The sequence below is a fragment of the Coffea arabica genome, chromosome 11e, assembly GCF_036785885.1.
Source record: "Coffea arabica cultivar ET-39 chromosome 11e, Coffea Arabica ET-39 HiFi, whole genome shotgun sequence".
Classification (NCBI taxonomy): domain Eukaryota; kingdom Viridiplantae; phylum Streptophyta; class Magnoliopsida; order Gentianales; family Rubiaceae; genus Coffea; species Coffea arabica.
The window spans coordinates 55,822,314-55,838,226 of record NC_092331.1 but is presented as its reverse complement, the minus strand read 5'-3'; the positions used below and the strand labels follow the sequence as shown (position 1 = coordinate 55,838,226).

Here is a 15,913-nt window from a genome sequence, read left to right as displayed (position 1 = left end):
TCACATTGCAGTTGTAGAACATCAGCAGCATAGCTTAGTATTCTCCAAGGAGTTACTCTTGCCTGACTTTTAATTTTCAATAGAACATTTTGTAGGCTCATCATGCGTTACAGAAGACACACGTAGTCTGTGTCATTATGCATTTTCCAGGAAGGAAAAGTAGTCTGTCTGTGTGTAGAAAAAGTTAAGTTCGATATTCAGAAAACTTCAAACGCATTGCTTCTTTCCTTCTTTCTTCATTTAGACGTAGTTCCTCTTCTCCAAGAATTTGTCAAGCGCGTGGTCCACATCACTATGTCAATTGGCAATGGACGTGCTTGTCTTCTCACGATGACACTTTCTTCTTCCTTTGGACGGTTTACAGCATCGAGTGCTTTATTCACAACTTCCTTGATTCATCTGGACACTCACTTTGCAAAGCTCCAAAGAACCTAAGCAAGAACTGAAGATACAGGCAGAGTACAGCTGATTCAGTACCTACCTACTTCATGGAAAAAGTTTATGGCATCTTTGAATCCTTGACTAGCCTCAAGTAGAGCTCTTACTGCCTCACGGGCAGGTAGGAACGATAAATTGTTGCATAAATCTTCCCAGGAGTTGTACAAGTCAGTTTCATCAAGAAATTTCTCCAGCTTATTCCCAATTAAACCAATCTGTTCTACTATTTCTGACACTTCTCTTGACAATTTTCATCAACTGATCAAATGTTAGTTGATGTGTTTTGGTTGCTGATATGCAAAGTTACTGCGAAACGTAAAAGGGAATGGAAGGAGTACAAGCAGTTTATACGATACACTGAACATTGTAATAGGAGCTGAAACCGAAATGCCTCTGCTCGCTTTTCTGGGACTGACCTCGTGGAATGAATATTGACAACAGAAATAAGTAATGCTAAACCATTTTTAACCTGTTTCTCAAAATCAAACAGCTTTAAATAGTGTATATTGCTGACACAAAGGATCAGGAGACAGAGGAGGTGATGTTAAACGAACATATTAACTTTTTTATGTAAAACCCTATAAAAGATTAAAAGATATCCTGCAAGGGAACAAGCAATCTTGCGAACATTGAGAGAGTTTGACGAATTTTTGTTTACATGCAGTAGATGATTACTTCAAACACATCAAGATGAGTAATAAAACAAATAAAAATTGATATCAGTTCACTTGGGAGGTACCACAAGAACTAAGGGATTGTGTTTATTCAATGTCAAAAATATAAGCATTCCGAACCAAATGGGATTCATTTGATTCTTGTGCATTCACATTCAACAAGATGTATTAGTAGCTACCTGCTCAATTATTACCTAGGACTAGGAGAAAATCTCAGATCAACTTCAAGATAAAATAAATGAGGTACATGCCAAGACCTTGAAACGCTTTCATCCGATGGGGCAGGGGCTGGCCTTCCACTCTCTTATGCAGCATTTACAAATAGCCTCAGCAAGATGGATGACAAGAAGCAATTCCAAATCAGTTGGGAAATTGAAATTGCAAGCCGCAGCTCAAAGCTTCCCTTTATGCTGAGTGCTGAAATCTGTGACATGATTTTGGAGGCATCACAGACACAGGCAATCCATACAATGTCAGGAAATGCAAATGCAGGAATGGTGCGTCAATATAAACTTCATAAACTGCAAGTTTCAATCAAAGTGATTCTAAATGCAAATAAAGACTTGCCTATCGCTTTTGATGACAACATCAAGGCTTTCAACTTCAATACTTGTAGCAGAAATTTTTGCAGATTCACTACAGTTGTGCAACTCTATCCGCTTCAGGGTAGAAATTTCTGTAATACCGTAGGGAACCTCTTTCAGGTACTTGCAAGACTTGAGAACTAGATGCTCAAGACATGGAAAGTGATTGCTTGTGGCCTCCCATGACACTAGATCAGTCTTCTCAACCAGCAAGTGCTTCAAAACACGAAAGCCCCCTTCAGTTGGTTCCCACCTTGGCCCTTGGAAAGCATAATTTTTCAGTTTGAGCACCTCCAGTTTGGGTAACGAGGCAATGGAGGTCATATTCTGCCATGGTTGATAGCTCCAACTTATGGTCAATTTCCTGAGATTAGATGGCAAAGCATCAAGATTCTCCATATTTTTGTACTTTCCCTGTAGAAGCATAGCTTCAAAAGTTCAAGTTCTTGCAAATAGAAAAGCTCTTTTAGGCATTTGGCTGACCAATTTATCTCATAGTCTTCCTTGGTTTCAGACAATCCTAACATGCTTAGAGAAGGCATGCTGATGAAAACTTCCCTGGTGCAGCTTGCAAATCTAATTCCGGACACAACTTGGATGCATTTTGAAGTGAATGGCCATAAACTAATATCCATTTTGACAGAAGGACTTCTTAAACAGCAAGCAACAGTAATATAGAGATGCCTTAACTTTGGCATACTCCAATATTCAAACAACAGATTTGGGGACTCAGCATAATCTGTGCTAGTCCAGGGACCATGAATCACTAGTGTTTGCAGATTCTTGAGTCTAGATAACATTTTGGGAAGCTCAAAAGTGACCATCAGTCCAAGGTAACTCAAATTAACCAGTTCTAGTATTTGAACAGGGAAAGTTTCAAATCGCAGAAAAATCACATCCAATACTTTTAGCAATTTAAAGCCCAACTGGAAGAATAAGATGTCTGGTTCGAAGCCAGAACCCACATCAAAATACAGAAATGATCTGACATATGCCATTTCGGGTGCCAAGTGAACATCAAGATAAGAGTCCTTGTGGAGACTGAGACGGCGCTGATCAGCTATACCTGCAGAAAAACCTTTTATCACAGATAAGAAGTTTTCTTTCTGAGCTTCTCTTAAGCACAGTTCCCACAAAAGATCATGGAGGAGGCATGTTTTGATTTTGCCATCAAAACTCCTTTTTCCAACCAAAACTAAGCTTCTGCGAATGAGGTCTTCCAAGTAATCCACAGCCACTGCTTCTGGATGTTCAAGAACTTTTGGATCCAAGAAGCCCTCGGCTATCCATAAATGGATCAATTTTTGCACTTCAATTTCACAATCTTCAGGGAAAGCCCCCATATACAGGAAGCAGACTTCCAAGTAAGGGGTAGGTGGTTGTAACTTAAAGCAAGCATTTCTAGACAATGTTCGGCGTCAGTGCGTAGGAATGAACTAATGCTGCTTGCTATGGCCCTCCAGGAATCAAGTGTTCTCGTGATACTGCAAAGAAGACCAGCTACAACAACAATAGAAAGTGGCAGGCCTTGGCACCTTTTGGCTATATATTTTCCAACATCTACCAACTCCGGAGGACAACCTTCTACTCCAAACAATATATTTTCCATTAATTTCTAGCTTTCTTCTATGCTTAGCAGGCTCATAAAATGAGGAGGCGTTTTCGGATTGACATAGATAGCCACATCCGTTAAACCGAGTAGTTACTATTACTCGACTTCCATTTTTATCATTTGGAAAAGATCTTTTGACATCATCCCAAGCCTTAGCACTCCACATATCATCCATATCCATGACAATTAAATATCTCCTGCCCTTCAAACTTCTATACAAGACCTCAGCTAATTGGTCATTGGTTTTTGAATAGGTTTCAGCATTGAGTTGACCAACAGAGCTCAAAATGCCTAATAACAAATCCCTCACTTGATAAACTTGGGACACTGCAACCCATGCACGACAATAGAAGTGATAAATGGTGTAAGGATGATCAAAGATGTTTTTGGCAAGTGTTGTTTTACCGATGCCACCCATCCCAACAATCGTGACGATTTCTAGTCTAGATGGAAATCCAGTAATTTGGTCCAGCATTCTACCCAAGTAGTCATCAAGGCCAACCACAATATGTTGCTTATTTGAATCGTGCTGTAATGAGCCCCTGAGTGAAGCATTTCCTGACTGCAAATATTCCTTGCCACCAGCTCTTTTATCATACATCTTCCTCATCATTTGTCTAACTGAACGAGCCAGCTGCAGTGTCTGCAACAAACCTTGACAAATCCCACTCTCTCCATCAAAGAATTTCCTAACTACTTTCCGGACGTAATGAATCCCTATCAGTGATTCTCTTTGATCACCGAGTGTTACATGTATGAATTCAATGATCTTTGACTTCATTGGATTATCAAACAGATAATCATCAATAATATCTCCGGCCTTGTTAGCGAGATCTCTTAAAATTTTCACCACTTGGTGATCACCACAGAATTCATTTGAAGAACTCTCAAGAAAACTTAGCAAATATCGTAGATCCTGGCAAAGAACTGTCATCTCCATGGCCATTCTATGGGAAACGGTTATGGCATGTCTGAGTTTGTCACTGGCCTGCAGCAATTTTACCACCCAGGCACAAGAAGGTTGTCTTGAATGTTCTCCCACCCTGTTGTTGTGGGGATATGTTGTCCTACCGAACAATTTCATCAGCTCTGCCCTAAAATGACCCATTTCTTCCAGTACTTTGGGACATTTTTCCAACATTCTTGGTGGTGATCTATGCTCAACCAAAAACATGTTTTGCAATATCTCAAAAATTTTTGATACTAGCTTATGAGTATTAACTGTCTCGATAAATTCTCCTACAGTCAATGCTAGAGGTTCAGTTGTCGCGATTAATGTCCTTAGATGAACCTTGGACATAGTTGAGGTTCTTCTGGAAAGGTTTAGGGCCTTGTCAACTTTGTTATTGAAAGCTTTGGCTTGCATTTGATTAATTTCTAGAATCAGACATGGGAATCGCAATAGATGCTCTAGTGATTGCAAGAGAGAAACCACCGCAGAATAAGCCATCTCAAAGTAAAAGCTTATGAAACCACAAGAAAAGCTTATACAAAAATGAGACTGGAAGGAAGGAAAAAAAAACTGAATGAATGTCACAGGGATAATGAACTGAAAAAAAGGCAGTTACTTACCTGCTGCAGTTTTGATACTTAATCCATGATCAAAACAGAAACTAAGAACCACATCAGGACCTCACTCACCTTAGTGGAAGGAGAAAAATCAGAAATTTGCACTCCCCATCTACTTGTATCTGGTCAAAAGAGAAACCAAGTACCACAGGACATGCTGAAAGTCGGCACCATTGTCAACTTCTCACATTTTTCCCATTGTTGGTGGGCGCTGTCCGTAGACGAAAGGGAGGTGTGTACTACTTTCTCATTTTACACTCTAAGCACTTAATTTTGAACATTTTACACCTTACATTTTTAAATTTTGTCAAATTAAAATTCAATTAATAATTACATTCACAAAATTAACTAGAAAGGAAGGTGAAAATTAATGATAATATACTGTTTCCTTAGCTTTTTTTTTTTTACCACTTTCAGTACATTATCTTTGGTCATTTTTTGTTTTGAGCGATCAAATCTTGATTTTCCCTAGTCCTCCCATCCCGGTGATTTCCTGTGGATTCTCCTCTTCCACAACTTATTCTACAGGCTCAGATCTCTCGGATTCAGAACTTAGTAATTGCGTAATAAGTCAAAAGATAGTAGGCTCTCTTAGCTTTGCCTTCTTGCCCCTTGATCAATTACTACTTAGTATAGTAGTTTTATGCTGCTTAGATATGTTGTATGCAAAACTTTCTGATCGTCATATTTCCTGACCATGGTTCTAGCCGAAAAGGGCTTGGATTTTGGGGATACTCCTAAAATCTGGAATGGGTTCAAGATGCAACGAAACTGATCTTTTATGCGACTTGCCACCATGAATATACCGGATAATAATGAAAATTCTGCATCCCAGAACATTGGAATCTCCTAGCTCATTAGACATGGAATAGAGGAGTTAGATACCATAGCACCAACTAAAGAAATAGCAAAATATCCCCCAAAATTTTAGGAAACGATTGCTCCAGAATTGAACTTACGATATTCTGTACCAGCCTATCAGGGCCCAGTGGCTCCTCCCCTACATAATCGAGGAAGTTGCAACTTTTGCATTCTACTGATTGTACATGTGATTTCTCATCAGATCAAAGGAGCACTACAAGGATTGCATAAATAGCTGAAGCCCGATAAAATTTTGTCGACTTTATTTTGGTGGTTTTTTCTTTGTTTTATTTGGATGGTGTAGAAGCAATACTGCTTGGCAGTGGCGGGGGTTGGATCTTTTAGGAATAATTGACTTGCTGTCTATTGGCCTGTCTGGTCAATTTGCAAAACAGCAGAGACATCAAACACTTAACCTGAGCTTGATGATCAAATGGGCATATAGACATCAAACACTTAATCGGCACTCGTTTCTCATCCATTTTTGAAGACAATAAAATAAACAATTAACGCATTCAATGAATTTGATGGAAGACAGAAATGGAAATCTAAGCCTAGATTAACAACAATAACAACGTTGGTAAGCTTCACTTTGAAAATTGGTTCTCTAACAATTAGATTACCACAAAACTACCCAATCACGAATGAAATTAGTTAAATAAATTTTCTCTTGCATTGTGTTCCCACGTTCACATATAGTTTATCAAGGTGTGAAGCACTTGGTTTGGCCTAGAAGATCAAGATCCTGTAAGATCCCCATTCTAGGCTTGCATCCGGAGACTGAAACTTGGCCAAGAAAGTTTTTAACATCCTCGTATATTATTACCAAATTCTGATGCAAACCAAAACCCGCATCAAAGAGACGTACCTAGTTTGAGGATTCAAGCTAACATGGATTTCAAATAGAAAATTCTTTACTGCTACTGCGCAGTTCTTGGTCTGGGAATATATGCATTCTTAAGTGTCCTTCATATAAAGCACTTCTGTTTTCTTTTAGAAACAAAATTTAACAAGGTGTTTCATTTGCATTAGTATATCACAAGGACATTTTGCAGCAAGTATCTTGAAACTAAACTTTTGTACGCCAAGGTTAAAATAACTTTTGTACCTATTCTAAATGCACACCGCTTTCTTTCCTAGAAAATGCATAATAAAGTAACTATGTATTCTTTTTAACATGCACGAATCTACATAGGTATCTGTTGGTAAATTAAATACCCTGCAATGCTTCAACAATTGAAAATCGGGGAAGATTAATCTCTTGGACAGTACAAAGCTGTGCTGATCATGTTCTGAGCAATTCTCTAGAAAACTATGATCAACGAGAACAGACACCAGATTACATGATTTATGACGAAAGAGGAGTAGAATTTTACCACAAAGTAGAGCAGTCACAAAAGAGTAGAGTTTCACCATGAAACAGAGTATAAAAGCTATAAAAAAGTGTTTCTAGTCCCAAAAGCATTTAATTACTAAAACACAAGAGAACTCAAAATATTTATTCGATGAACCAAAGGTCTAAATAACTCATTAAAAGCTCTCTTAGTGGTTTGGTGATCAACGGACCCATACCGTGAATATAGTAATCTTGCTCTATCTTCTTCGCAAAACTCTTCACGAGCTATTTCTCCATTATTGGTAGCAGCAGCGCATACATTCTAGAGCTATTTCTCCATTTGTGGCAGCAATACCACATACATTCTGGTTCTATTAACATAGTTTGTCATCATTGTCGGAACTTGACGCTTAACCAGTCTAGTACTAGACCTAACACTAACAACGCTTCTTCTTTTTCCTCGAAAAACACGTAGATAATTAACCTGTTTGTTAGATCTTGTTTAAGGCGGCAAAAAAATTAAGCTACTCATGAGCAGCTGGAGTCAAAACTCGACTTAAGTTCGATCAACATCAAACTCAAGTCTTTTTTAAGCGCTTGAGCTAGCTCGAGTTGCGCTCGCTCTCGAACTCGAGCTCGAGCTCGTGCTCGAGCTTGAGCACGAGCTCGCGTTGGCGAACGAGCTCGAACTCGAGCTTGAGCTGGCACCGGCGCTCTAGCAGCACAAGCTCGAGCCGGCGCTCGAGCAACATGAGCTCGCGTTGGCGCTCGAGCTTGAGCTTGAGCACAAGCTGGCGCTGGCACTCGAGCTTGAGCATGAGCTCGCGCTGGCGCTCGAGCTTGAGCTCGAGCACAAGCTGTAGCTCGAGCTCGAGTTCGAGCTCGAGCTCGAGCTGGAGCTGGCGCTCGCGCTCGTGGTCGAGCTGCACGAGCTCGATTGCCAGCTCCAGCTCAAGCTGCACGAGCTCGAGCTTGCGCTCGAGCACGAGCACGAGCTCTCGCTCACGCTCTTGCTCTCGCTCGAGCTCGAGCGCACGAGCTCGAATTAGAGCTAGAGTTTGACCTTGAACTTGATATTCAGATTGGCAGCTTGTCGAGTTCGAATTCGAGTTCGAATTTGATAAAACTAGACCGAGACTCGGCTCGATTAGATCAAAACGCGATTCAATTCGATTCATTTGCCGCTCTAGTATGATATTAGACGCTCTTCTTCTTTTTCCTCCAGAAGCACGCAGATAATGAACCTGTTTGTTAGGTCGCCTGATACCAGACCTAACACTAACTCTCCCTCTTTTTCTTCGTTCAATTAAAGGAAAAGCACGTAGATAATACGTGATCGGCAGTGAAGGAAGATCTCCTCTAGCAAACTTCTCACGAATCACAGACAGTGAAGGAAAACCATTTCTTCCAAATGAAGCGTTATGCGATTGACGATCTTCGCTGCCAAGTTTCCCACAAGTAGTATCAATCTCTTCCGTGAAGGAATGAAGCCTTTCTAAAGTCTCCAACAAAACCAATCGCTTTCCATTTTTCCCATCAAAAAATTCCTTGGCCGTCTTCTCGACACAATTTTCCTTTACAAGCTCGGCTGAAGCATATACATTCGATTTAAATTCCCGCATCTCTGACCTAAGACTATCTATATCTGCACATTCCAGCGCATCAAGAGCTTTGTTAGCAACATCCATGATGCCGTTCACAAATTGGCGGCAACGCCATTCATTGGAACGCCCGCACAGCTCAGCAAAGCACAGCAAGAACTTTAGATGTTGGCAGAGAAAAGCTGATTCAGTCCCCACTTCACTGAAAAAGTTCATGGCGTCTTTGAGTTCTCGACAAGACTGAAGCAGATCCATCACCGCGTCACGACAAGGTAGGAAGGCTGAATTGTGGCGTAAATCTTCCCAGGAGCTGTAGAAGTCAGATTCATCAAGAAATTTCTCCAGCTTATTCTCATTTAAACCAATCTGTTCTACTAATTCTGGCACTTCTCTTGATAGCATTCGTTCCCAGCCGCGACGAATATTCATTCTATACTCATCATATAGCGGTGAAGTAATTAGTAGCTTAGTTCTCCGAGCAAAATCTCCTACAGGCAATGCAAGAGGTGCAATATCTTCTACTAATTGGTCCGGCAAAGTTGGGGGTCCTTCCATTTCCAATACTCTGATGACCTCAACAACTTTTTCTATAAATAACTTGGCTTGCAATACCTTGATATTCAGTATTTTGCCTAGGATAGTAGTTAACTCGTCCACCTCCTCCACCAACAGATAAACAACGTCATCGTAAGCCATCCTTCCCTCCGTCAATCCTACCCGATGTAATCAATAGCAAATTAACAAATAAATCACCCTGCATGTTTGGATTTAAAGATTTAACCGGACTGCAATAAGTAAATATAAAAGAAAATAACATGAATGAATCACCTAGGACAAAGCAAAAGAAAGTGTAGGAGAAAGAGCATACTAAATAAGTAAATATGAATGAATCGGAAAAAATAAAAAATAAAAGAGCATACTAACATGTAGGAGAAAGCAAAAAAACCGGGGCCTGACAACTACGAATGCGAGAGAGAAGCTACAGCTTACCAGCAGCAGAGGAGGAACGGACTTTGATGATCGGCATCACGATTGCTAGAAGAAAGCCGGCGATGAGAACTTGTGGTCAACGAAGATGAAGCAACCAAGTCTCCCCAAGTGCCAAACGTCTCCGTCTTTAATTTCTTTTCTTCTCAATTTTCTTTGAGGGGACCTATCTCTTTTAGGAGTCCTAGAACAGCTGCACCGGGCCTTGCTAAGGGAGTAGCATTGGTTGCATTCCTAAAGGAACTATTACCCACTCCAAGTAGTTTGAATTAGTTACTGTAAATTGCATTTGTATCGATTTTTTGTGTAAATTAAATAATTCAAGTTTACCTATCTCTCCTTTTTTTCTTTGAGGTTAAAAGTAAGTGACCCTTTTTTCTCTTTTTTTTTTTTTTTTCCTCTTTTTTCTCCTGAGCTGGTACACAATTCATATAAGAGAAATAGATCTTCGTAAATATGAACTGTGCAACTTCTGTTTCAAAGTGCTTGAAATTTGTGGGATACTTTGACCGTCAAATGCTGGAGCTTTAAGTTTACTAATTCCAGTTTGTGACTGAATCCAAAACAAAATTATAGCGGGAAAATACAAATGATCCGGTGCATATTCACGTTCGAAATCCCTTGTATAGTTCTTCTAAAGTGCATATTCATATAATCAACGAACATTTTTTCTACAGAAATCTCGAGCCTGCAATTGTTTAATTTGGAAGCACAGCAGATGCTACAGCGTTTACAAAAGAGAAGCAATGGCATAGGCCACCCATACTAACCGTATTGCAAACTGAAAATTTGGAGCTTGTTTGTTTTCCTGAATGATACAACATTTCTCACAGCTGAATATTGCAAGCCAACTTCTAAGCAGAAGCTTGTTTCTGTTTCCTATGTCTCGTTCTTGAATCCTGAACCCTGGTTGAGATGTATAGGTTTTCACTGCAGATTTGAGACTCGTAACAACAACTCAAATCTGTTTGTCTTTTTCATTATTCGACTAGGCTTCTCTCTCTTCTGAATGCATATCAAACTAGTTCAGATTTTATATATTTCACTGGATTGATGGAGAAATTTTATTAAAACACTCTATTGCTTAAAATTTAATATTATAATACACAGATAACATGAGCTGAGCCAACATACAACGTCTACCATCAGTAACTTCTTTGCAGAAGAAAGGATTACATCCAATAAATAGGAACATACACAAAGATTATTATCGCAAAGCTTCTTGTGAGAGGAATTCATGACATACATGTTAACAGTCATGAAACTCATCTGAACCATAATAGATAATCAAGCAGGACATCAACATGGTACTACTGAAACAGGCATCAAGAAGACGTAGAATGGGAGTACCAACTTGTCAAATCCTAACTGAAGACTAAAACCATGAATATGCATTTGGCAGTCACAGTGCATTTGCCACAAGAGAGCGAAGTCCTACAAATGGTTATTTGGAAAGAAAGTTGGAAACGAAGAAGTTGTAAACATTGGATATTAAGAGAGAGAGAAGAATTGAAAGCACTCCTTATGCAGAGTCTGGATTCCTGTTACAAGAAGGGGAAGAAAAATAAGTAGCTTCAAAGACAGAAGGAAAGAAAAGAATGCCATTAGCAATATTAGGCGCAGGAAAAGACATAACTACTCGAATCTCAGACATAAACCATTTGAATCAAAGTGCTTCCGTCTTAACTGAAGTTCAAACTATCAGATGCAAGTAAAAGATCACAAGTCAAGAATCATACAAGGAGAGTGTTTAACATACCGATCACTTCTGATAATAACATCAATGCCTTCAATCTGTTCTTGAATTTCTTTAGCAGAATTCTCAATAGGTTCACTACAATAGTGGGCCTCAAGCCGCTGCAGGGTACCAAGTTCCTCAACACCAAAAGGGATCTCCTCCAAGAGCTTGCATGATTTCAGAACAAGATGTTGAAGGCATGGAAAGTGGCGAACTATTATTGCTTCCCAATGGATCAAATCAGTGTTTTCAATTAGCAAGTGCTTTAGACTATGAAAACCTTCTTCAGTTGGCTCCCATTTTGGCCCTTGGAAAGCATAATTTTTGAGTTTAAGCACCTCAAGGTTGGGCAACATGGCAATAAAGATCATATCTTCCCATGGTAAGTAACTCCAACTCAAACTCAAATGCTTAAGAGTCACTGGCAAAGCAGCCAAACCCAAATTCTTTCGCACTTCTCTATTTTGTGTGTGGAAGGAACACTCGAGGGTTTCAAGTTCTTGCAAGCAAACAAGATTATTTAGGACTTGTGACAAACTGTCTGTGCTGTAGTCTTCTTTAGTTTCACAAATTCCCAGTTTCTTAAGATGGGGCATGACACTGAAAACTTCCTTTGTGCAACATGAAAATTGTATTGTATAGAGAGTTTGCAGGTGTTCTGAAGCAAATGGACGAGGAAGGTATCTTGTACAGTGAAAGGATTCTTTAGATGACAAGCTGCAGTAATATGCACATGCCTCAGTGAAGGCATATTCCAATACTCCAGTAACAATGTTGGGCTACCGCCAGATTCCTGACAAAGCCATGGACCATGAATGACTAAGGTCTGGAGATTCCTCAATTGGGAAACTGAGGCAGGAAGCTCATAAGTAACATTGAGTGCAAGATACCTCAAATGTATCAGTTTTAGAATTTGATCAGGGAAGTAATCGAAATGCAGAAAGAATATGTCCAATACTCTAAGCAACTTAAAGCCTAACTGAAAGAATAGAATATCAGGTACTATATTAGCACCCAGTGTGAAACACAGAAAAGATGAGACATGTGGGATTGCAGGTGCTGCAGACACATCACTGTAGGGATCCAAATGGAAACTCAGACGACGTTGATTACGCATGCCTGTTTGAACACCTTTGGCACTTCTCCTTTGTATGACATGCATGAAGTTCTCCTTTTGAGCTTCTTTCAAGCACAATTCCCGTAAGAAGTCATGGAGGCGACAAGTTTTGACTTCCCCCCCAAAGCGCTTCTTTTCAACCAAAACTAAGCTTCTGCCGATAAGGTCTTCCAAGTAATCCTCTCCAATCTGTTCCAACTGTTTCTCTGAATCCAAATATAAGAAGCCCTCTGCAGCCCATAAATTAATCAATTTTGAAACTTCAATCTCACAATCTTCAGGGAAAATCCCCATATAGAGGAAGCAGGCTTTCAGGTGATGGGGCAAGTAATTGTAACTCAAAGCAAGTATATCTAAGCAATTTTCTGGATCAGTAGAAACAACTGAGCTAACCTCCTCTGCAATATTATTCCAATAATTGTATTCCCTGATGACACGTGAGAGAACACCAGCAACAACGACAATAGCTAGAGGTAATCCCCGGCATCTCTTAGCTATTTTTTTTCCAACTCCTACCAATTCTTGGGGGCAGCTTGCTGTCCCGAAGATGAGCATTTCCAATAGTTCCCAGCTTTGTTCTGCACTCAGAAGGTTCATGCAATGAGGTGGCTTTTTGGGACTCACATTTGTTGCTAACTCCATGAACCGAGTTGTAACTACTATTCGACTTCCATTTTTGTCATCAGGAAAACATCTTTTGACATCATTCCAAGCATCAATACTCCACATGTCATCCATAACAATCATATACCTCATACCTTTCAAACTTCTGTATACAACTTCAGCGAAAAATTTCTAATTTTGTGATGAATTTAAAAAAAATTCTACAAAAGGGGTGATTTTGGCGTTAGATTCCGTCCAGGGGTCTTCGCATTCGTGAGCTCTACTTATTGAGCTCGCATTCCGCAAATGCGAGCTCTTCTCTATGTTTTTTTTTTTAATTTTTGAGAGCTAGGGAATTATTTCCAGAAAGCAAATGCGAGCTCTTCTCTATTTTTTTTTTTAATTTTTGAGATCTAGGGAATTATTTCCAGAAAGCTTTTAATTTTTTTTTAAAAAAATGTTGCAAATATTTAAAATTTTGCAAATAGCTCGCATTTGTTAAATTTGACCTGCAAAAATTGTATTTAACTTTTTTGTTGGATTTCGCATTTATAAGTATGACTTTTAGAAAATTAAATTCAAAAATGTTAGGAAAAAAATTGAAAATGATATCTACGAGCTCCATAAAAAATATAAAAGTAAATGTAAATATTGTTTGTTTTGTAGAAGTTGCCTTTACTAAAATGGTGTCGGTAGTAAAATCTTATTTTAAAATCTGTACGAAAATCTTATTTTTCGGATAAAGGTTAGAGAAATTTTGTTTAAAAATCTGTAATGTTTAGAGGAATAATGTTTTTTTTTTATTTTAAAATTGCACGTGGCTAAAGTCATCAAATATGTGCTAAAACAAAATCAGATTAACAATAATCTTTTTAATATAATTTACTATAGATGCATAATTCTTTGATAATAACAAAAATTGGTAATTGTACGGTTGAAAATACGTTATTTAATTATAATACATTTAAATGGTGGAAAAAGTACACATGATAGTTCTTTCTATTTCATAGATCAATGTTCTTTCTATTTTATAGATCAATGTAAAAATAGAATGAAATTGGTAACATGTAAGGTGTTGAGTATTTGTTGTGAATAAAATATTAAGTGTTTTTCCTTTTGTATAAAATAAATTTTTTTGATCAAATTCTAATTTTCCTTTGTTATTAATGAATCGTATTTATTTGTTGACACCGATGAATATTAGTTATAAGAATATAATAGTTAATAGTCATTAATATATGTTACAATTTCAACTGTAATTTTAGAAATTTCATAACGCAATGTTATTTAAAAAAAATTATATAAGTTATTTTTATGAAGTGCATGTTATTTGTTTGGTAGTTGAAAAGGAAAAGGAAAAAAATGAAAGCAAAGATCTAGCGATTAAATCTTGCGTGTGTTACCTAACTTACAAATATTTGGGCTGGATTACTATTTTGATTAAAAATATAAAGCGATAATGAAGACAAAGTTATACTGCAGCAAAAACCCTAAAACCCTAAGTGCTAAAGCCGTAAAACACTAAATCGTAAATCTTAGAAACCAAATCCTTGTAAACCCTAAAACATTAAATCAAGGTTGTAATTTTATTAATGTCCATTAAAAAATATTTTTGCGGCACGATAGGATTACTATTTTCATTAAAAATCTAAAGTCCTAATCAAGGCACACTATTGTCAAACTAAAATCCTACTAAAATCAAACGGGTGTGAGTACTATTCTCGTAAAACACTAATTCTTGATCTCTGAAACCGTAAAATCCTGAATCCTAAAAGCCTCAAACCCTGAGTGGTATCTCTAAAGTAGTCAGTAGCAGAATCAAAGATGTGATATTTTCTTTTGTCTACAACTCATTTGGTCTTCTGTTTTGTTGCAGAAGCATGTGCCACAGATTTGTGTCCCTCAAAATAGCTGCAAAAGTTGTGAGAAAGGTAAAGAAAAACGGGTGTGACACTGGCTGTAGAGAGAGACAGATCCGATCCTTGGATCGGAAGGTTGAATATAAATCCGAGCTCGGATCGTTAGGATCCGAGGACTTCCCATGATGGATCCGAGGTCAGATCTTCTGACCTCGGATACACTCCTACAGAAGTACAGACGAGGGATCGGATGTGTCTTAGCTCTCACAGATACGAGCTCGGATCGGTTCCATTAAATTTCCTATTTTTTCGCTTCTTTCGTTTTTCCTTCATTTTTGCTCCTAATTTCTTGTGCACTTTATCCTCTGGACTATCTTCACATTGATTTCAGCTCGTGCATGAACTTCATATGGAATGTCCCTCACAATCTCAAAAAAATAATGCATTTATCCACTCATTTAATCAACTCAAAAAAATGGGCAAAATTGAACATTTTGGCCATTAACTTGAAATTTTGGACAATATTTTGTACAAATTTTGACAGAATTTCCCCTAAAAAATGGACAAAACTCCCTGTCAACAACCTCAATTTCAAGAAAATTAACCTTATGACAATATTTCCAAATACAAAACCAACATTTTCAAGCCATGGACAACTAAAATGTAAAATATTTTCAAGCCATAGACAACATTTTCAAGCCATTTTCAAGCATAATTTTTCTTATTTAACCAAATATACTTTCTAAAATGTAAAAATCCTAATAGCATAATAATTCATTCCAAGCCAAATAAGAATTAAACTTTTCTAAAATACACATAGCATTTTATCCAAAGGAAGAATTAGACACTTAAAATTTTAACAATTTGGCCATTTAATTGGAAGAATTGCAATGAAATATTGGAAAACGTTTTCGAAAAATTTGGACAGAGTTTC

General features: G+C 38.1%; 4 protein-coding genes across 4 annotated transcripts; all 4 read right to left on the bottom strand.

The window, feature by feature from the left end:
• Positions 1–379: 379 nt before the first annotated feature.
• LOC113718588 (putative late blight resistance protein homolog R1A-10) lies at positions 380–3,039 on the bottom strand. The gene is made up of 5 exons (XM_027243482.1): positions 2,180–3,039; positions 1,680–2,060; positions 855–947; positions 486–678; positions 380–442 (listed from the first exon to the last, which is right to left on the bottom strand). Exons 1-5 carry the CDS (start codon positions 3,037–3,039, stop codon positions 380–382), a joined length of 1,590 nt encoding a protein of 529 aa, XP_027099283.1.
• LOC113715652 (toMV susceptible protein tm-2) lies at positions 1,130–6,087 on the bottom strand. Its single transcript, XM_027239918.2, has 2 exons — positions 1,680–6,087; positions 1,130–1,536 (listed from the first exon to the last, which is right to left on the bottom strand). The coding sequence occupies exon 1, from the start codon at positions 4,756–4,758 to the stop codon at positions 3,163–3,165; it is 1,596 nt and encodes a 531-aa protein (XP_027095719.2). The 5' UTR covers positions 4,759–6,087; the 3' UTR covers positions 1,130–1,536; positions 1,680–3,162.
• Positions 6,088–7,676: 1,589 nt separating this feature from the next.
• Positions 7,677–9,824, bottom strand: LOC113718587 (uncharacterized). The gene is made up of 2 exons (XM_027243481.2): positions 9,666–9,824; positions 7,677–9,388 (listed from the first exon to the last, which is right to left on the bottom strand). The coding sequence occupies exons 1-2, from the start codon at positions 9,700–9,702 to the stop codon at positions 7,677–7,679; spliced, it is 1,749 nt and encodes a 582-aa protein (XP_027099282.2). The 5' UTR covers positions 9,703–9,824.
• A 1,198-nt stretch (positions 9,825–11,022) lies between these two features.
• LOC113718586 (putative late blight resistance protein homolog R1B-16) lies at positions 11,023–13,297 on the bottom strand. Its single transcript, XM_072072994.1, has 2 exons — positions 11,422–13,297; positions 11,023–11,203 (listed from the first exon to the last, which is right to left on the bottom strand). Exon 1 carries the CDS (start codon positions 13,271–13,273, stop codon positions 11,921–11,923), a length of 1,353 nt encoding a protein of 450 aa, XP_071929095.1. The 5' UTR covers positions 13,274–13,297; the 3' UTR covers positions 11,023–11,203; positions 11,422–11,920.
• Between the last annotated feature and the right edge of the window lie 2,616 nt (positions 13,298–15,913).